Source organism: Protomyctophum bolini (assembly GCF_963924005.1).
Source record: "Protomyctophum bolini genome assembly, chromosome: 1".
In the NCBI taxonomy this organism is placed as follows: Eukaryota; Metazoa; Chordata; class Actinopteri; order Myctophiformes; family Myctophidae; genus Protomyctophum; species Protomyctophum bolini.
The window spans coordinates 295,001-318,452 of NC_137862.1; the positions used below are offsets into that span (position 1 = coordinate 295,001).

Sequence of the window (23,452 nt, forward strand, 5' to 3'; positions counted from 1 at the left end):
TACTCAATTAGTAAGCACTGAGTAATGACTTCGTGCTGAGGTATCATTTAGTGCAAGGAAATAAAAGTATATAAATGTGCATGTATGTTCACATGCACTGGTCCCTTTAAAGTATATAAATGTATGTTCACATGCACTGGTCCCTTTTCCACTACAAAGATGTGGTCTGTTTATTTTTGCACGTGAGCTATACGAGTTATGTGGTAACAACTTTGTTTAAAGTCCAATTTCACAATCCAAGCAGAAGCAGATGTAGAACAAGAGAATGGGAATACTTGATTATTGTCAAATTTCCTGACACAACTAAAAAAAAACGTACAAAGGCCTCCTCGGTTTTATCAGCGCATGCAGGGCAGGAGGCCGGACAAAGAACTGAACCGAAAAGACACCTCAGCATGGAAGAGAGTGTTTATCGAAGGGAATGTAATCAAGTACATTCACACATACCCGGAAATTATCCGCTGCATTTAAACCATCCTGACCCGAGATCAGATTCTAAAAATGTGTTCTACATCAGTTTTCTGAAAAAGCTATGTTTCATGTCAGTCGTTCTTCGATTAAAAAAAAATAGCAGACCTACAAGCTCATATAGCGTGCCTGTGTTTAGACTATAGTGTCCGCCCTGAAACTGGGAGGTCGGGGGTTCGATCCCCGGCCGGGTCATACCAAAGACTGTAAAAACGGGACCCAATGCTTCCCTGCTTGGCACTCAGCATCAAGGGTTGGATGGGGGGTTAGTAAGTAAGTAAGTAAGTATGTAGCCTTGCTGAGCCATGAGGCCCATAGGGACAGGAGCCTATCTCCTGTTTCTGTAGCGTGAGGCAGCTTGATGTACAAGTACACCCCCTGGACATGACGCTAGTACCCTTGATGCTGAGTGTCAAGCAGGGAGGCACTGAGTCCCATTTCTTTTTTAGAGTCTTTGGTATGACCCGGCCGGGGATCGAACCCCGACCTCCCAGTCTCAGGGCGGACACTCTAACCACGAGGCCACTGAGCTGGGGGTATGACCCCGGCCGGGGATCGAACCCCGACCTCCCAGTCTCAGGGCGGACACTCTAACCACAAGGCCACTGAGCTGGTACTATACACTATACACTCTAACCACAAGGCCACTGAGACGGGGGTTGGATCAACTACAGAGGATTCCCGAGGGCGGCGCGGCTGCAGCTCACCGCTCTCCAAGAGACGGTTCAAATGCAGAGACCAAATCTAGCATACAGCAATGTGACCTTTTAACACCCATTTCTATTCATGCAGAAGTCCATATGGGTATTGGGTAAGGTCCATATGGGTCATCTGGAAACCAGACCAATCTGCCACATGCTAAAAGGAAAGAAAGAGTGGGGGGTAGGGAACTGTGACGGACATTGTGCATTTGTTTGATTTAACTGTATGTAATGTATGTGGGTTACCAGTAAGACGCGCAAACGCAGGACGCGAACGCAGCTCGTACATATTTGGGTTCTTTTAAGATTTATTTTTAAGTTATTATTTTTTTAAGTATGTCACCATGACTCAGCCATAACCATATAAGGAGTCCCCAAAGCAGCTATACGTCCAAATATGGAGTGTGTTGCATCAATCACAAACAAATCACTCAGCTCCATATATGGGCACAAAGGGGGGGGGACACGCACGCACGCACAGACAGACATGATCTGCTAGGTCTCATAGTAAGTGCTCACCGCGTTCGCAATCACTGCGTTCGCAATTATTTATATTTTTTAGTTTTTAAATTTGTGCTGTATTTATGAACATTGCCTGATGTTTCTTCAAAGTTTGTGTTTTGTATTTGTGCTGCCATGGGGATATATGGGGAAATATATGTAAATAATTGTTTTGAAATTACTTTGTTGTAATGAAAAATCAATAAACATATATTAAAAAAAAAGAAAAGAAAAAAATATTTTTTTTGATTGTCTGGCACTCCTTGTCTTGAATTACATTCCGCTCACCCCACCGGTTGTGGGGTGACCAATCAGAGCCCACTATTCAACGTGAGACGTTTGAGTCTGATTCGTAGATTCCGCCCCTTGGAAATGAATCTTCCACACCGAAGGTCCAGACTAATATGATATTAGTCTGCACCACCAGACTCTTGAACAGTTTCTACTGTGCACTTTCTTTCTTTTAACTGCAATGATGAGCCTACACAAACCAGTAAGACGCGCAAACGCGGGAAGCGAACGCAGCTGAGACCCTGCAGATCATGTCTGTCTGTCAGTCTGTGTGTCTGTCCCGCTGTTACTGTGGACCTGGCCCCTTTTGTGCCCATATATGGAGCTGAGTGATTGCTGATGCAACACACTCCATATTTGTATAGCGGGACAGACACACGGACACACGGACAGACAGACAGACATGATCTGCTAGGTCTCATAGTAAGTGCTCACTGCTTCGCAACAAGAATTTCACCCATGTAACTTGTAATGTGATGTGACAATAAAGTTCGATTCTGATTCTGATGCAGTAATATAGTAGTCTGGCCTTGTGTTGCCAGGCTACCGTATGGCCATCTGGAATCATTCAGGAGACGCTGCATTGACCCCAATCTTGACGCACATGTTTTCTTAATAAGTGGTAAAGGTGGAACACAGTGTGATGTTGACCACACTGCCCCGGGACAGTGATTCCACGGAGGCCTTTGCGTCAGCTCATCTGAATCTGATCTCAGGTCAGAATGGGTTAATAAGTGGTAAAGGTGGAACACAGTGTGATGTTGACCACACTGATCTCAGGTCAGAATGGGTTAATAAGTGGTAAAGGTGGAACACAGTGTGATGTTGACCACACTGCTCTCGGGACAGTGATTCCACGGAGGCCTTTGTGTCCGTCAGCTCGTCTGTCACATCACAAAAACCACTTCCATGCCCTTTGTTTGCAGATCAGGGTTTGATCACAAATACACGCGTATGCCTTTATGTGGGGAAAGTGAACTAGCAACTGCTGGCTGGTGCCAAACAACAGTGGGGAAAGTGCTGAAGCGTCATGAGGTAAGCATTATTACAGTAACCATCACACTCAGGTGACTGACCCCAAAACATGACTCCACACTTTTACCCCACAAAGCTGACCGCCGGGAAATGTGTGGTGTCAGCTATAAGCTCCAGGAAAATCAACACTGGATGGACATTTTCCCTCTGCCCCGCCCCCATCCGACCAGACTAATGATGACCTCTGCTCATAAAATATAAAATAAGAGGTAAGGGGGAAAAGTAAAGTAGACTTAACCCATTCTGACCTGAGATCAGATTCATACCAGGTTTCCACTGGACACACACTGGTCTGATTAACCCATTCTGACCTGAGATCAGATTCTAAAAATGTCAGTCGTTCTTCGATTTTTCAAAAATAGCAGACCTACAAGCTCGTAGCGCGCCACTCGGTGGCGCGCTATGAGCTTGTAGATCTGCTATTTTTCAATAGCTAAAGCATAACATGATGCTAAGACCAAAATGGGTTCCCGTTCAGAATGGCTTAAAGGAAAGAAAACAAACACCCAGAACTCCCTAAAATAAAATCCAGTGAAAAAGCGATTCTTGACCATCTCCAGGTGTTCTTCCTGTTTTGTGGAGTCAGGAAGCATCTCAGAAATAGATGTCAGAATTGGTTTTCCCCTAAACATCCTCCCAACAGAGTGAGTCCACAACCAGCCACTGTTAACCCGTTCTGACCCGAGATCAGAATCTAAAAATGTCTTCTACATCCTGACAGTTTTCTGAAAAAGCTATAAATGAATAGAGACGACATCCGAGTTCTCCTCCCATCCACTTGCATTAAGTTGCTCAAAAGCGCATGAGGCGATTTCACTCCTCCTTCCTGGTAGGAACAGATTGCATTCTGGGATGGGTTGGAACCAAACACATGAACGCGCTGCCGTTGAACGCGCACGGACGCGCACGAGCGTGCGTCCGTCCGTCGTGAACGTGCACAATGATAGTCAGCGGACCAGCGCGTTCATGTGTTTGCGTCCACAGCTGTTGTTGTATGCTATAGGGGGAGGAGTTAGGGGAAGGGGTGATATTGTGATGTCACTATATCACTGGGTTTTTTTTTTCAAGGTTTCAGCCTCCAGGAAGAAACCTTAAATACAAAAGGAAGACAATTTTGTAAATAACAACCACACCAAGGGGTCTAATGAAGTACTGTCACCTCATGAACACATGAGGCACTCCATCTTTAAGCTTGTACTGTAGATCTGTTGTGTATAAGGACTTTTACATTCAATCAATCAATCAAGATCTGAATATTTTACATTCCCACATTATGGCCAGTCAGCTGAGCCCAGAGATGTGGTCAAACCAGTTAGGTGAGTGTCCTCCTCCCCCCCCCCCCCCCCCCCTCCCTCCCTCTCTCCCTACCTCCCCTGTGGCCATAATCACCACAGGAACAGTTCACTTGTGTCACAACAACAGTGCGCGCACGCACACACACACACACACACACACACACACACACACACACACACACACACACACACACACACACACACACACACACACACACACACACACACACACACACACACACACACACACACACACACACACACACACACACACACAACCATCTGATCTGTCTCTGTCTCGCTCTAGACATACTGATGGTGGTGGAAGAAGTACTCGGATGTTTTACTCAAGTGAAAGTTAGAATACTCTGTCGGCGTGTATTCAGAAATGTACTTGAGTAAAAGTAGAAGGGTATTGGCATCAAAATATACTTACAGTGACAGAGTAACAAGTACAAAACGATTCTAAAATAGCCGATGGAAAAGCTCACAACGTATCATATTATCGCGGCTGTTTAACCTACGTATAAAATAGAGCTTACAGTATGTGGTAAATGCATGTTTTGTATTAATAATCTAAATCTGCAAAAAAAAATAACTAGTAACTAAAGCAAGCGGTCAAATAATTGTAGTGGAGTAAAAGGTACAGATTTGGCTCTGAGATGTATATTGGAGTAGAAGTTTAAAGTAAAATTGTAGTACAGTACTTGAGTAAATGTACTTAGTTACTTTCCACCTCTACATTCTGACAGACATGCCGACACACACGCACACGTCTCACACACACACACACACACACACACACACACACACACACACACACACACACACACACACACACACACAGCCAAGGTAAGGTCATGTGCCGTAATTACAGGCGTAGCAGGAACAGCAGATCAGAATGCTGATTGGAGGAGGAGGAGGAGGAGGAGGAGCTTACTGTACCTGATGATCACACACTGGTTCTCACGATCAATCATCATGTTTCTGTACATGTTGTCGGCCAGAGCGTAGATGTGTGGAGGGTTTTCATACTGGGCCTGGTGGTAGAGGGAACACAGTTATTAATATTAATATAACAGATAGTAGATGTGTGGAGGGTTTTCATACTGGGCCTGGAGGTAGAGGGAACACAGTTATTAATATTAATATGATAGATGGTAGATGTGTGGAGGGTTTTCATACTGGGCCTGGAGGTAGAGGGAACACAGTTATTAATATTAATATAACAGATAGTAGATGTGTGGAGGGTTTTCATACTGGGCCTGGTGGTAGAGGGAACACAGTTATTAATATTAATATGATAGATAGTAGATGTGTGGAGGGTTTTCATACTGGGCCTGGTGGTAGAGGGAACACAGTTATTAATATTAATATGACAGATAGTAGATGTGTGGAGGGTTTTCATACTGGGCCTGGAGGTAGAGGGAACACAGTTATTAATATTAATATGATAGATAGTAGATGTGTGGAGGGTTTTCATACTGGGCCTGGTGGTAGAGGGAACACAGTTATTAATATTAATATGATAGATAGTAGATGTGTGGAGGGTTTTCATACTGGGCCTGGTGGTAGAGGGAACACAGTTATTAATATTAATATGATAGATAGTAGATGTGTGGAGGGTTTTCATACTGGGCCTGGTGGTAGAGGGAACACAGTTATTAATATTAATATAACAGATAGTAGATGTGTGGAGGGTTTTCATACTGGGCCTGGTGGTAGAGGGAACACAGTTATTAATATTAATATGATAGATAGTAGATGTGTGGAGGGTTTTCATACTGGGCCTGGTGGTAGAGGGAACACAGTTAATATAATAATAATAATAATAATATAACAGATAGTAGATGTGTGGAGGGTTTTCATACTGGGCCTGGTGGTAGAGGGAACACAGTTATTAATATTAATATAACAGATAGTAGATGTGTGGAGGGTTTTCATACTGGGCCTGGTGGTAGAGGGAACACAGTTATTAATATTAATATAACAGATAGTAGATGTGTGGAGGGTTTTCATACTGGGCCTGGAGGTAGAGGGAACACAGTTATTAATATTAATATGATAGATAGTAGATGTGTGGAGGGTTTTCATACTGGGCCTGGAGGTAGAGGGAACACAGTTATTAATATTAATATAACAGATAGTAGATGTGTGGAGGGTTTTCATACTGGGCCTGGAGGTAGAGGGAACACAGTTAATATAATAATAATAATAATAATAATAATAATAATAATAATAATAATAATAATATAACAGATAGTAGATGTGTGGAGAGTTTTCAAACTGGGCCTGGTGGAAGAGAGAAGAGGGAACACAGTGTATTGCATTTTTTAATGTCGTTGCCTTTCTTTTCTTTTTTTCTTTTTTTCCTCCATTGCTCTGTAAAGCACTTTGAGCTGCATTTCATGTCATGAAAGGTGCTATACAAATAAAGTGTTATTATTATTACTCACCGCGCCCTGATACATCTCGATCTCCTTGTCCCCAAAGTACGGCATCTGCTTGAAGGGGTTGACGGAGATGAGCACGGGGCCGATGTATGTCTGAGGACGTTATATGTTAAGGATCACAGAAAACACTGAAGTAAAGGCCCCCCTTTTGATATAATACAACCCCCAATAGTGATATCATAATAACCTCTGGAACCTCATTCTACACTGTCAAATCCACCCTTGTTCATTTAACTCAGAGAGTGTACAAATGAAAGCAGATGTACAGGCGTACACGTCCATTTGGTTCCATCTGTCCCCGGACCGCACACTAGGGGCAGCGGTGGCCGAATGGTTTGCGGAGCGGTCTTGATATCAGAAGGTCGCTAGTTCGCATCCCCGGACCGGCACGTTAAAATTACCACCGCTGAAGTGCCCTTGAGCAAGGCATTGAACCTCTACCATGAAATGTTCTATGAGCAGGGCCTGGCTGTAAACAAGTTCTTGAGCTTAGTCCAGTTAACCTGGGTAAACTTTGCTTTAACTTTGAGAAACGGTGCTCTAAAAAGACCCAAGATTATCCAGGTAAACAAATAAATAAATACTTTCCATGTTGTCATCCTTCTAGTTCTACATGAACTCAACTTCTATCTACACTACAGAATACTTCTATCTATCTATCTATCTAATACTTCTATCTACACTACAGAATACTTCTATCTATCTATCTATCTATCTATCTATCTATCTAATACTTCTATCTACACTACAGAATACTTCTATCTATCTATCTATCTATCTATCTATCTATCTAATACTTCTATCTACACTACAGAATACTTCTATCTATCTATCTATCTATCTAATACTTCTATCTACACTACAGAATACTTCTATCTATCTATCTATCTATCTAATACTTCTATCTACACTACAGAATACTTCTATCTATCTATCTATCTATCTAATACTTCTATCTACACTACAGAATACTTCTATCTATCTATCTATCTATCTAATACTTCTATCTACACTACAGAATACTTTCAGAACGTCTTGCGCTTCCCGTAGAAACTATTCCGTGGATGAAAGAAAGAAGGGTTAGGGTTAGATGGGAAAGAAAGAAATGACCTAAGCCGTGGTGATTTGGACCATGACGTCACAGCAGTGGGTAGTGGGTACAGTTAATGACCTAAGCCGTGGTGATTTGGACCATGACGTCACAGCAGTGGGTAGCGGGTACAGTTAATGACCTACGCCGTGGTGATTTGGACCATGACGTCACAGCAGTGGGTAGTGGGTACAGTTAATGACCTAAGCCGTGGTGATTTGGACCATGACGTCACAGCAGTGGGTAGCGGGTACAGTTAATGACCTACGCCGTGGTGATTTGGACCATGACGTCACAGCAGCGGGTAGCGGGTACAGTTAATGACCTAAGCCGTGGTGATTTGGACTGTGACGTCACAGCAGTGGGTAGCGGGTACAGTTAATGACCTACGCCGTGGTGATTTGGACCATGACGTCACAGCAGCGGGTAGTGGGTACAGTTAAGTGCGTAATGTTTTCAGGAGTGGACCAGAGCCTCATAAAGATCCAGTGTTTATGTGTCACAGACACAGTATGTAATAGTGTGGAGGGCTTGTGTTCCTGCAGCCCCTAGAAGCATCAAATAAAGCTGGTATTGAGGGTTCCCTGCACTGACCCACAGGCCAATACATCTGTGGTCGGAGGGAGAACTGGTGTTATTGCAATCTGCTGCCCGCAGCAGTCAAAGGATCGACTCAGTCGAGTGTTCGAGTCTGAAACTGCCTGTGTTCATTAAACTCCTAATTCCAAAGATGCTGAAAGAAAACAGATGGCATTGCTTTTCACCTCTATATACATTTATATATTTTACAATAACCCAGTCATGATATATGATATATGATAATCACTCAGTCATGAGTTATGTCTGAATGACAGAGGCACAGTCAGTGACCTTTTAAAAAAGAAAACCTTGCTCTTGTTGAGGGAAATGCGTGCTCCAGTTTTACCATTTTATTTAGTATTAAATAAAGAATAAGCTAAAATAACTGATCTACAAGATGAAACGCATTGCGAGCTTGTAGACCGTTGACTGAACAACAATGTATAACACAGGATTAACCCATTCTGACCTGAGATCAGATTCATACGAGGTTTCCACGGGACACACACTGGTCTGATTAACCCATTCTGACCTGAGATCAGATTCATACGAGGTTTCCACTGGACACACACTGGTCTGATGGACCCATTCTGACCTGAGATCAGATTCTAAAAAAAATCAGTCGTTCTTCGATTTTTCAAAAAATAGCAGACCTACAAGCTCGTAGCGCGCCACTCGGTGGCGCGCTATGAGCTTGTAGATCTGCTATTTTTCAATAGCTAAAGCATAACATGATGCTAACACCAAAATGGGTTCCCGGTTAAGTGGATTAATCAGACTAATCGATCTAAGTCAATTATAATAAAATATCTATAAGAATGTTTTCGTGTCGCTCATTGAAGAAAGGACTATTTTAGCCTATTATAATATTTATATAAATGTGTTTACAGCTTCACGGTTAATTGATTTACCTGCTGTACAAGATTAACCCATTCTGAGTGGGAACCGCTTTTGGTGTTTTAAGCATTATGTAATGCTTTAGCTATTGAAAAATAGCAGACCTACAAGCTCATAGCGCGCCACCGAGTGGCGCGCTATGAACTTGTAGGTCTGCTATTTTTGAAAAATCGTTAAAATGTGCCTCAAATCTTTCAGAAAAATTGTCATGATTTAGAAAACTTTTTTTTTTTAATTTCGACGTCAGGCCTGATTGGGTTAAGTCGGTTGTTGGTTCTAAATATCGCTTTTGATATGCTTCCGGTTAATCGCACAGCCGTTCGATATGCTTCCGGTTAATTGCACAGCCGTTCGATATGCTTCCGGTTAATTGCACAGCCTATGCTTCCGGTTAATTGCACAGCCTATGCTTCCGGTTAATCGCACAGCCTATGCTTCCGGTTAATCGCACAGCCGCGCAGAGATCAAGACAGAGTGAACGGGATTAGCATTCCTTCCAGCCCGCGGGGATCATCAGGAGTCAGGGGTCCGGCCAGTGACACAGGACAGAAGGGTCTTTTTAACCCTCAAACACTAGAGTCTATTACTCAGAGCTGACCATGACACTGTGAACGACCATTCAGCTATTCTGGGAACAGCAGTGAGTGAGAGAGTGAGCACTGAGGGCCGGGGAGGGACTCCGCTATTCCTCACCAGGGTGTGAAGTAAGAGGGAATGTGAGGGGGAAAGATACAAAGATGTAGTTATCCATGTATCTACAGTATATATCTATATATCTACAGTATAGATCTATATATCCAGGGTGTGAACTAAGCAGGACGTAAAGGATACAAAGATGTAGTCATCCATGTATCTACAGTATAAAGGATAAAGATGTACAGTATAAAGCAGGGGTAGGCAACCTTTGGCACTGGTGCCAACCTTGGCACAAAGGAGGGTGATCACTGGCACACTGGCATAAAAAAACAAACAATTACCAGTAAATTGTAGTCATTACCGGTAGTCAAATAAATGAATTCACTCATTTGTATGTAAATTACATCATGCACATACCGGTAATTCTACATACATTAAAAGACTGGGGGAGGGAGATAATTATGCTCCGAGTCTAATTATCATTGTCATTTTAACAATGTGAAAGAATATTTAACAAGGGAAAAGGTTATATTCGTGGACAATCAAAACATGTTGGTGTGGTGGCATTAAAGTGACACACTGACTATCCAGAAACGAAAAACATGGCACTTTGTTTCAAAAAGGTTGCAGACCCCTGGTGTAAAGGATAAAGGTGTACAGTATAAAGGATACAAAGATGTACAGTATAAAGGATAAAGATGTACAGTATAAAGGATACAAAGATGTAGTCGTCCATGTATCTCTTCTTGAGGTTCTCCACGATGGCGTCCTCGTTGATCTTGGTGAGCAGGACCATGTCGTCCACTCCGCTGTGCTTCACATTGTGGCTCTGCCAGTGGTAGCGGTAGTGGCCCCGGCTCCCCTGTGAATGAAATGCATGCAGATAAATTAAACCCATTCTGACCCGAGATCAGATTCATACGAGGTTTCCACTGGACACACACTGGGTCTGATTAACCCATTCTGACCTGAGATCAGATTCTAAAAATGTCAGTCGTTCTTCGATTTTTCAAAAATAGCAGACCTACAAGCTCATAGCGCGCCACTCGGTGGCGCGCTATGAGCTTGTAGATCTTGTAGATCTATGTAGAACCCATTGTTTGGGAAGCCCTGTTCCAGAACCCATTGTTTGGGAAGCCCTGCTCCTCCAGAGTCCAGAGTGCTGAGTATCAACATCATGTTGTCATCATGTTGGCTACCGTGTTAAAACGGAGCACAATGTTCTGATGAGGTGTGTGTGTCTGGAGAACCAATCAGAGCCTCAGGACCGCTCCGAAGCATGAGTCAACACTGGACAACAACATGGTGATGTCATCTATCTAACTCTTGACTTCCTGACTCTGCTGTGAGCGAGCCAGGAAGCAGAGAGGGTGTAGCTGGGCTGGCACGCTGCTTCCCCAACCGTGGGACGGGAGCTGGCACACTGCTTCCCCAACCGTGGGACGGGAGCTGGCACACTGCTTCCCCAACCGTGGGACGGGAGCTGGCACGCTGCTTCCCAAACCCTGGGACGGGACCCATGTGTGGGCCGCAGACACATTGTTATGGGTCCCCTTATTTTGTGTTCCCGAAAAGCTACACTTTTCATGAATTATATCAAAACTCTATGATTTCTTTCAGTTCACTTCATGAAGAAGTTATTATGTTTTTTTCCATAAGAAAAGAAGTAGTGAAAATAGCCGATCTACAAGCTTCACAAGGCGGTGCGAAGCGACGTGTTGTGAGCTTGTAGATCTGCTATTTTCACTAGTTTGGTTCCCCCGGAGAATGTCTAATTTCTGTTTTGGGTCACAGGCTAAAAGGTTTGGGAACCACTGTAGCATAATATTCAACCTTATTTGTTACTATACTGTACATTAATGATATGAGTGCCAAATTGTTCCTGTTTGCAGACGACTCTCCTGATATCGGGAGATAAGACAAAACTCAGGTTGGGGAGATGCTCAGTTCGGAACTCACCAAAATCTGAACTTGGCTTTAATACTGATAACAAACTCTCATTGCATCCGTTTGGGTCTAACCACTCCCTTAGTATAGTGTTAATGCTCTCATTGCATCTGTTTGGGTCTAACCACTCCCTTAGTATAGTGTTAATGTCTGATTTCAATCTCACCACATTGTAATCGCTAGCCAAGTAGAGATTACATACTGTCAGGTGTAAAGGAGCAACTTGGACACTCAGGCATGAAGGAAGCATGAGTTCAAGTCCGTTGCTCTCCCCTTGTCCCCCATATATGGGGACTAGGTTGCTCTCCCCTTGTCCCCCATATATGGGGACTAGGTTGGTCTCCCCTTGTCCCCCATATATGGGGACTAGGTTGCTCTCCCCTTGTCCCCCATATATGGGGACTAGGTTGGTCTCCCCTTGTCCCCCATATATGGGGACTAGGTTGCTCTCCCCTTGTCCCCCATATATGGGGACTAGGTTGCTCTCCCCTTGTCCCCCATATATGGGGACTAGGTTGGTCTCCCCTTGTCCCCCATATATGGGGACTAGGTTGCTCTCCCCTTGTCCCCCATATATGGGGACTAGGTTGGTCTCCCCTTGTCCCCCATATATGGGGACTAGGTTGCTCTCCCCTTGTCCCCCATATATGGGGACTAGGTTGGTCTCCCCTTGTCCCCCATATATGGGGACTAGGTTGCTCTCCCCTTGTCCCCCATATATGGGGACTAGGTTGGTGGAGGGTGTGTAGAGCCCAGGATCACATTAGATGATTGACACAGGGGTGAAAAATGGGTTACAAAATTGTGGGATAATTTTTTTTTTAAAGAGATCTGGGCTGTATCCTTTGACAACAAGCTGACGGGTGAGGGCATGGCAACAAGGGCGATCAAAAAAGTAAATAAAAAGGACAAGATTCTTGGGGAGAATCTCCTCCTTTGTTAACCAGAGTGCTCTCAGGAGGACATTAGCTGGAGTTGAAAATGGGGCAGTCAGTCATTCAAAACACCGGTGGTAAATTCAGCCCTGCCCTCTGTGCCCTCAGTCCTTATTTACTTAACCGATTACCTCACAAAAGGTGAGCAACTCTCACAGCCACAACACTAGAGGGAGCATCAATAATGATCTGGTGCCCCGCCCACATATACAGTAGAACAAATGTGGGTAAATGCCAGTGGTGTGTCGTATGTATATATATATATATATATATATATATATATTTTTTTTTTTTTATATTGTATTTATTTTGCTGCCATCATTGCCCTGTCTCTCATTCAGTTGTTCGTGCTGACAGACTGACAGTGCATGTGTGTATGTGTGTGTGTGTGCGCTGCGTGTGTGCTGTGTGTGTGTGTGTGTGTGTGTGTGTGTGCGCTGCGTGTGTGCTGTGTGTGTACGTGTGTGTGCTGCGTGTGTGTGTGTATGTACGTGTGTGCGCTGCATGTGTTTACTGTAGTCCCCGGTGCAGCTTGCTGGGAGGTGTGACAGAGAGGCTGAGTTGGAGGTTCTTCAGTTCCACTTATTTTTTTGCGTGCTTTCGTGTCGTATAAGAACATCTGACAGGTTGTTGTTATGTAACGCTGCCTGTTGCCATTGTGTGTGTGTGTGTGTGTGTGTGTGTGTGTGTGTGTGTGTGTGTGTGTGTGTGTGTGTGTGTGTGTGTGTGTGTGTGTGTGTGTGTGTGTGAAGGCCTGGTAAATCCACTTTCCACAGCACTGCCACTCAGGTGTGGAATGCCCCGCCTCCTTCCCTCAAAACAAACAAATCACTGAGACTTCCTTTAAAACCGCTCTGAAGAGTCACGTATCAATGTCAGCAGGTCAAAAGGAGAGAAGATCAATCAACAAAAAACAACACAGAGGCTTCTGAATATGTTGAGGCCGGAGGAGAAGTCTTACAAATCCAAAAGTTAGAAATTATCCACACCTCAAATTCCTTTCCTTTGGCTCTCATAGGCGTGAGTCATTAAATGGTATAGCCTTCCCTTCACTAATTAAAAAGTGTGATTAAAACCAAAGAACACAGTAGTCTTTACACATGAGTCAGTCAGTTAAACCAAAACGGCAAACCCATAATGATATTGTAGGAACATTAAGCAATATCCGTATATCAGTGGAAAAGTATAGCTGTTGATGCCAATGTACTGTTACCACCATGTACTGTTATTAATATCCATATATCACAGTGGAAAAGTAGCTGTTGATTCCAAGCCAACGGAGGAGGAGGGCTCATCTGAGGACGACCTACTGTAGAGACAACAGTAATTAATGTCTAGTCTCGTTCACTCCACCGATGAGGCCGTGATATTCTCAAGCGTGTCTGTTCTCTCCACAAACCACTCACTCTATAGACTCAGTCATAGCCTGTGACACGGTGAAGAATGTTAATTGCTTCTCAGACTAATTGTCTGGGCATTTTTTCACTCAGGGAGGCCAAGCAGACAATAATTGCTTACTTATTTGTCCAGGTGGAACCGGTTATGTTGTACAACTCATTTTGGACCAGATGAAGGGATGTGTGTCGGTGTGAATGTGCATTAGAACTTGATGCCATTCTCAAACGTCGACCTTCTGTAATACAATGAATGAATGAAGAGGATGGAATAAGAATCAGGACTAGTAGTAACTCTGGTTACTGTGGTTTGATGAGTATCTACATGTGGCTCAAAGCCACATGTAGATGGTCCTTATATGGTTATGGCTGAGTCATGGTGACACAAATTACTCAGCTCCATATGGGCACAAAAGCGGGACACACAGACAGACAGACAGACAGACAGACATGATCTGCTAGGTCTCATAGTAAGTGCTCACTGCGTTCGCAAAAATACCAAGTGGCAATAGTGCCGCGGGTTCGGGTCATATTACGTCATACTGTAGATATGTCATAGATACACATCCACATGATTAGATCTTTGAGGGGCGCTAAGTCGCCCAACAAACATTGAAGGCATACTTTAAGTGAGGACGCAGAATGTGATGATGGTGTATGAATGATATTAAGAACGGGTGTGATTCTTTTATTTATACATTTCATTTCACACCTTCAATGAAATATTATTAAAACAACCATTGTGACGTTATAGATTGTTGTTCCACCGCGTGCCTTAGATTACACCGATGCTTAGAATTCTGTAGAAGGGATTTAAAAACAACAACCCCATTCCAATAGCGTACAAATCCTCAACCCATTCTGACCTGAGATCAGATTCATACGAGGTTTCCGCTGGACACACACTGGTCTGATTAACCCATTCTGACCTGAGATCAGATTCTAAAAATGTCACAGTCGTTCTTCGATTTTTCAAAAATAGCAGACCTACAAGCTCGTAGCGCGCCACTCGGTGGCGCGCTATGAGCTTGTAGATCTGCTATTTTTCAATAGCTAAAGCATAACATGATGCTAACACCAACATGGGTTCCCGTTCAGAATGGGTTAATTACCAACCGTGTAATCCTTCAGAAATGTACTCATTAACCACATGAAACCTATAGCGTCTCACTGTGGGCAAACCTTCATCACAAATAGCAGATCTACAAGCACACACAGCACATGACCATGACGGGGGTTGATCGTTGACTTTCAGCATAGTTATTTGGTGGGAAAAAGGACCATATAGTCCCTGGGGGACTTATAGTACAGGGTTTTAAGTGGTTAATGTTTACCTTATCCTATGAGGAACTGACTTAATCTAACCATGCCAGCATTCTGCACCCTGTGAATCCCACTGTACTATATTTCACCCTGTGAATCCCACTGGACTATATTTCACCCTGTGAATCCCACTGTACTATATTTCACAGATCCTCTCCTGTGTTTTCTTTAACAGTTCATACCATCCCCCGGGCAGCATGACTTCCTTATTACAGCCAGCCCTTTCTGGGATGAAACCGTTTATTCAAATAACAAAACGTGAAGCAAGCGCCGGGGCCCGACTACCAAATGAAAACATTTTTGGGCACGCTAAATATACCCTCTCCCTAAATCTCCTCTCCCTGCTCCGCTCTGATGCGATTCAAGAGGGAGAGGCTGGTAGCCGGAAAACATGGGAGGTTGTTTTGTTTTGTCTTAACCCTTATTTAACCAGAGAGCACTTTATTACTGACACCAACGTCCTAAGGGGGGGTAGCAGGGGGGGGACGTTGACCACTGGAAGGTCCCTCGATGCAACCACAGTCTCTGTTGTCGTCTTACAAACAATTATTCTTTTAAAAACAAATTGCAAAAATATCTGATCTACGACTACAATCATGGTATCCATTATAATAGAAGACTACAAGACTGAAAGACTACAATCATGGTATCCATATAATATAAGACTACACGACTAAAAGACTACAAATACAATCATGGTATCCATTATAATAGAAGACTACAAGACTGAAAGACTACAAATACAATCATGGTATCCATATAATAGAAGACTACAAGACTGAAAGACTACAAATACAATAATGGTATCCATATAATAAAAGACTACACGACTAAAAGACTACAAATACAATCATGGTATCCATATAATAGAAGACTACAAGACTACAATCATGGTATCCATATAATGACTACAATCATGGTATCCATACATACATACTGATGGTAAAAATAGCTGATCTACAAGCTCATAACAGGTCTCAATGTGGCACAATGTGAGCTTGTAGATCTTCTGTTCTTGCAAACAATAACAACAATTTAAACTAAAAGTGGTAAAGTCCTTTGGTCAAGGTTTTATAAAAGTAATAACGGTAGGTAGTAGGTCGAAAAAAAGCATCAGGAGGTGAAGAAAAGCTCTCATATGCCTTGGATGGAAGTTGGAAGTGCTTAATTTAAATGTAAAACACAAGCCTCCTACTGTAAATGTAAAACACAAGCCTCCTACTGTAAATGTAAAACACAAGCCTCCTACTGTAAATGTAAAACACAAGCCTCCTACTGTAAATGTAAAACACAAGCCTCCTACTGTAAATGTAAAACACAAGCCTCCTACTGTAAATGTAAAACACAAGCCTCCTACTGTAAATGTAAAACACAAGCCTCCTACTGTAAATGTAAAACACAAGCCTCCTACTGTAAATGTAAAACACAAGCCTCCTACTGTAAATGTAAAACACAAGCCTCCTACTGTAAATGTAAAACACAAGCCTCCTACTGTAAATGTAAAACACAAGCCTCCTACTGTAAATGTAAAACACAAGCCTCCTACTGTAAATGTAAAACACAAGCCTCCTACTGTAAATGTAAAACACAAGCCTCCTACTGTAAATGTAAAACACAAGCCTCCTACTGTAAATGTAAAACACAAGCCTCCTACTGTAAATGTAAAACACAAGCCTCCTACTGTAAATGTAAAACACAAGCCTCCTACTGTAAATGTAAAACACAAGCCTCCTACTGTAAATGTAAAACACAAGCCTCCTACTGTAAATGTAAAACACAAGCCTCCTACTGTAAATGTAAAACACAAGCCTCCTACTGTAAATGCCACATTTCAACCACAATGGCAAGGAAAGCTCCCACAATTCGTCACTCATTGCTCATTATAAGACGTTCATTCTGAAGTCCTACTTCTGTTACGGTAAAAATAAACGAAATATTGACTTATATTAAAAGGGTTTGTGGCAGAAGGGTTTTCAATTAACCTGGTGATCAGAAGGCTGACCTATTTAGAGATGATTAGGTTTCAGTTGTTTGAGTTGAAAAGGTCACAATGTAAAAGGTCACAATCAAGGTCACGCGGCAGAAATTTAAATAATGATTCATGTCTCAGAAAGAAACGGAGAGAATAAGAACAAGAGGTGTGTCTCGTGTAGAAACAGAGAGAATAAGAACAAGAGGTGTGTCTTGTGTAGAAACAGAGAGAATAAGAACAAGAGGTGTGTCTCGTGTGGGAAAAAGGGTTTTCTTTTTGCACGTCTCCAAGTACTAGTCTTCCATGACATCTTCTCCCCAATTTAGCTGCTGCCAATTCCCTTTGAGAACTCACTGCCCTGCACTGTCCCTGTCGCTGCCAACCAGCCCTGTTGGTGGGTCTGGGGAGGGTGGAGGGTGTAGACGTCCCTGTTGGTGGGTCTGGGGAGGGTGGAGGGTGTAGTTGGTGGGTCTGGGGAGGGTGGAGGGTGTAGACGTCCATGTGTTGGTGGGTCTGGGGAGGGTGGAGGGTGTAGGGTGGAGGGTGTAGGGTGGAGGGTGGGTCTGGGGAGGGTGGAGGGTGTAGACGTCCCTGTTGGTGGGTCTGGGGAGGGTGGAGGGTGTAGGGTGGAGGGTGGAGGGTGGAGGGTGTAGACGTCCATGTGTTTCCTCTGATTCACATGAAGTGTCCAATGCTCAGCAACGAGGAGTAGAAGTGATTGTCATGAAAAATGGAAGAAAGGCTGACTTAGGTATATAAGCTGCTGGTCTCTGAAAATGCTTTAATGCACAAAACTAATGTCTGTGCATAAGCATAAACCCACACAGAAAAGCAAACACAAGCAAAACTCAGCCCCGCACGCACACACACACACACACACACAGTCACACACACACACACACACACACACACACAGTCACACACACACACACACAGTCACACACACACACACACACACACACACACACGAGTGTGTTATCATAGCAGCATCATCACCATGGTGGTTGCCTCTTTGTCTCACTTGCCTCTCTGAGCACTGTTGTGTTCAGCAACATTACAGACAGACTATGAGCAACAGAGACAGTTGATGCAGCTACTGTATACTATTGCATAAAATTATATGTAGGCTACGTAAAAAAATATATACATTTGAACACCAGTGACACAACTATAGAGACATGAAAGAAACATTAAAGCATTGAATACTTGTTTTGCTTTAGTTTTCCCTCTGAGGGGGAAAAAAAAGGGTAAAAATAAATCCCGATGTTACCGTCATGCAACGTGACCAAAACATCCACAGAAGTGAATCCAGAGGAATTTGTGCACCCAGTCCATGAATCCATAAGGCCAGGCTTTCCCTTCATGCAAATACCATTCCCATATATGGGAGAGCGCTGCGCAGCGCTGGGATCTGGGAACAGGAAATGGCTGGGTTTGATTCAGGATCATAAGCGCTCCTTTCCCCCCCCCCACCATTTCTCTTTCATGCCGTTTCTCCTTTTTCCAACGCTAGCCCATTCTGACCTGAGATCAGATTCTAAAAGATGTCTTCTACATCCTGACAGTTTTCATTCTGACCTGAGATCAGATTCTAAAAAATGTCTTCTACATCCTGACAGTTTTCTGAAAAAGCTATGTTTCTGTGTCAGTGGTTCTTAGACCCTACAAGCTCATAGCGCGCCACTCGGTGGCGTGCTATGAGCTTGTAGATTTGCTATTTTTCAATAGCTAAAGCATAACATAATGCTAACACCAAAAGGGGTTCCCGCCCCAAAATGGGCTAGATTTGACACACAGCCGACCATGTGTGACCAGATTTGACTGAGAGACTGCCATCGCGCAAATTACAGCTTTTCACCAGAGGAGAATTAATAGCACAGGCAGACTTGTCACATACTAGCATGTCTGAAATAAGTGTCAGAGCTGAAATCGACATGTAAATATGAAACAAATGCCCAAACATGTAGCTAGGTGTAATGTTAGAGTCCACAGAAGACATGTAAATATGAAATAAATGCTTAAACATGTAGCTATAGGTGTAATGTTAGAGACCACAGAAGTGAACCTTTCAAGCCTGTTTTCTCAACTCTCTGTTTCTCTGCAAGACATTATACTCTATAAGCCATATCTCCAAAACCGGTGGGTCAAACTGAACAACCAATGTCAATTTGAAGCTATGATTCCCTGCTTTGACATGAAAAAATGGCAGTCTCTCAGTCAAATGTGTTGAGACTATGTTTTTGGGCTGTCCTCCTCTCTGTGGCAGAGCTGGACAGAAGCCATGAGAACGCATTCCTCTGCCTCCAAAACGAGTAGCAGCAGCAGTAATAAGTCAGTAATAAGTCAGTAATAAGTCAGTAATAAGTCAGTAATAAGGCAGTATTAAGTCAGTAATAAGGCAGTATTTAGTCAGTAATAAGTCAGTAATAAGTCAGTATAGTAATAAGGCAGTAATAAGGCAGTAATAAGTCAGTAATAAGGCAGTATTAAGTCAGTAATAAGTCAGTAATAAGTCAGTAATAAGGCAGTAATAAGTCAGTAATAAGTCAGTAATAAGTCAGTAATAAGTCAGTAATAAGTCAGTAATAAGGCAGTAATAAGTCAGTAATAAGTCAGTAATAAGTCAGTAATAAGTCAGTATTAAGTCAGTAATAAGGCAGTAATAAGTCAGTATTAAGTCAGTAATAAGTCAGTATTAAGTCAGTATTAAGTCAGTATTAAGTCAGTAATAAGTCAGTATTAAGTCAGTAATAAGGCAGTAATAAGTCAGTAATAAGGCAGTAATAAGGCAGTAATAAGTCAGTAATAAGGCAGTAATAAGGCAGTAATAAGTCAGTAATAAGTCTTCCGTACTCATCCTGTTACAACTACCCACGTAAACCCTATATACGACGTTGCCGATGACAAATGGCAACGTTACTATAGCCATCATTAGGCAATCTACAAGCTATACACATCACATCACAATGTCTTAACCCATTCTGGGAGGGAACCCCTTTTGGTGTTAGCATTATGATATGCTTTAGCTATTGAAAAATAGCAGATCTACAAGCTCATAGCGCGCCACTCGGTGGCGCGCTACGAGCTTGTAGGTCTGCTATTTTTGAAAACTTGAAGAACGACTGACATAGAAACATAGCTTTTTCAGAAAACTGTCATTTTCAAACAGACATTTTTTTAGAATCTGATCTCAGGTCAGAATGTCTTCATTGTGAGCATGTACACAGTAGAATAGATGTGATAGAATCTGATCTCAGGTCAGAATGTCTTCATTGTGAGCATGTACACAGTTTCCATTCCCATGAAGAGAGATGCAGAAACAATGTGGATCTCAGTCTCCCTGTGGCGTGATGACGTCTGGACTCTGACGTCAGTCATTCTGAAACACTGGCTGGAGAATTTGGGCATTTGGGTTTCAGCCTCAGAGTCAGACTCAGAGTCAGAGTCAGAGCCCTGTTGATCCCGGTCCGACGCCAGTTCTCCAGAACCGGAACCATAGGCTCCGGACCCGGCCTCTAGTCTGACCCATGAGGCACAATGATGTGCAACTTCAGCCCTTAATTTAACGCCAGAACCGTTTGCCCCGCCTATAGACACACTATTGTCTATTTGCTCAGTGACACTATGACGTAAAACTCTCCATTCATTGTCAATGGGAATTTAACCCATTCTGGGCGGGAACCCCTTTTGGCGTTAGCATTATGTTGTGCTTTAGCTATTGAAAAATAGCAGATCTACAAGCTCGTAGCGCGCCACCGAGTGGCGCGCTACGAGCTTGTAGGTCTGCTATTTTTTGAAAAATCAAAGAACGACCGACATAGAAACATAGCTTTTTCAGAATACTGTCAGGATGTAGAAGACATTTATAGAATCTGATCTCAGGTCAGAATGGGTTAATGTTTGTGTAGGACAAAGTAGCTGCCAACACACCAACAGCTGGATATAGGAGGGGCTAGCCTAGCGGCCATGTGGGGACTAGCGGTCCAGGCACATCATGCCACATAGAGGCTCTGGCCTGACAGCGTGTCGCGTGTTCGAGTCCCGTTCATGACGACCATTACTGCATGTCTCTCTCTCCCTCTCTCTCTCTCTCTCTTTCCGGTCAGTCTTCACTCAATACTATCAATGAAGGTAGAAAACTAATGTTTTAAAAAATAAAAAAATAAATAGCATGTGGCCTATCCAGTGTTTTTGCAATATTAGCTCTGCGCACGCACGCAGCCACGCCCCCACCCACGAGTGCACGTGCCAAAAAAACAAAAACGTTTCTAATCAACATGAAAGATTATTCTCATGCTGGAAAACAACAATACAGGGTTTATTCCACTGCATAACAACATGCTTTGTGTACACATATTGTTGAAGACGGGGGCATAATGGCTAGAAGTTAGAATTAGACCGGCAGTGCCCTTTAAAGCACTTATCGAGTGGCAGATTTGAGCCAGAAAGAGCTAAAGTACTGACTGTGATACTTGGCCCTTCAGCTTGGCAGGACAACATGAAAGAAAAACAGAGAGAGAGAGAGAGAGAGAGAGAGAACACGATGTCAGTAGATGAGTCACACCAGAACGTGTCCCAGAAGCTTATAGAGGTTTGAGGAACACGTCTGAGGAATGGGATCTTCATTAGGGTCACAGTCAGTCTGAGGAATGGGATCTTCATTAGGGTCACAGTCAGAGTCTGAGGAATGGGATCTTCATTAGGGTCACAGTCTGAGGAATGGGATCTTCATTAGGGTCACAGTCAGAGTCTGAGGAATGGGATCTTCATTAGGGTCACAGATATTATGTACACCAACCAACCTCTTCTGGAAACTTCCAGATGGTACTGTGGGCACTCACTAGACTAGACCATGGCCGACATGGCAGGCTATACACTGGCCTGGGTGCAGGGTGCAGGGCAGCAGAGAGAGGGTGCTGGGTGCAGGGCAGCAGAGAGAGAGAGAGGCAGGGTGCATGGTGCAGGGTGCAGGGCAGCAGAGAGAGGGTGCAGGGTGCAGAGAGAGAGGGTGCTGGGTGGAGGGCAGCAGAGAGAGGCATAATGGGTGCAGGGCAGCAGAGAGAGGGTGCTGGGTGCAGAGAGAGAGGGTGCTGGGTGCAGGGCAGCAGAGAGAGGCATAATGGGTGCAGGGTGCAGAGAGAGAGGGTGCTGGGTGCAGAGAGAGAGGGTGCAGGGTGCAGAGAGAGAGGGTGCTGGGTGCAGAGAGAGAGGGTGCTGGGTGCAGGGTGCAGAGAGAGAGGGTGCTGGGTGCAGAGAGAGAGGGTGCTGGGACGGGTGCAGGGCAGCAGAGAGAGGCATAATGGGTGCAGGGCAGCAGAGAGAGGGTGCTGGGTGCAGAGAGAGAGGGTGCTGGGTGCAGGGCAGCAGAGAGAGGGTGCTGGGTGCAGGGTGCAGAGAGAGGCATAATGGGTGCAGGGCAGCAGAGAGAGGCATAATGGGTCCAGGGCAGCAGAGAGAGAGATGGAGCAATGCCAGTCATCTAAGCCAAGCCTCAGAAAACTCACAGAGACTAATGAGTGTCTCACCACAGACAGTCAGAACAGCTCTCTGACCTGGCCTGCCTTGCGTTGCATAACCAGGCAATAATAACCTGCCAATAACGAAGAGACAGTGAGTCAAAGCCAGTGGAAAGTGAAACAGTGCATGCTATGCTAGCTACCGTCAGATCATGCATGGGAATGGAAATATGAGTTGCGTTGACGAAAGCGTTTGGACTTTTCTCTGAGAGCCGCATGAACACCTGGGGCGGTGTTGATGCAAATGGACTCTGTCGAGTCTCACCGCGTCTCCATTTCTTTTCATAAATGGACTGTGGTCATTGTGTAATCGGGGCACCGTCATCAATAATGCACGGCAAGCAGGCGTTTGTAATCCAGTACCGGCCCAGCTTCTTATACCGTTACACATCTGAGATATTTGAGATATAGATAGCTTA

General features: G+C 43.7%; 1 protein-coding gene across 1 annotated transcript in view; it reads right to left on the minus strand.

The window, feature by feature from the left end:
• myo1ea (myosin IEa) overlaps positions 1-23,452 on the minus strand; it is a 96,388-nt gene that overhangs the window by 54,906 nt on the left and 18,030 nt on the right. Inside the window, exons 2-4 of the mRNA XM_080768899.1 lie at positions 10,665-10,808; positions 6,748-6,837; positions 5,237-5,331 (exon numbers count right to left, since the gene is read on the minus strand). Coding sequence (XP_080625025.1) covers positions 5,237-5,331; positions 6,748-6,837; positions 10,665-10,808 — 329 coding nt within the window. The remainder of the gene's footprint in view (positions 1-5,236; positions 5,332-6,747; positions 6,838-10,664; positions 10,809-23,452) is intronic.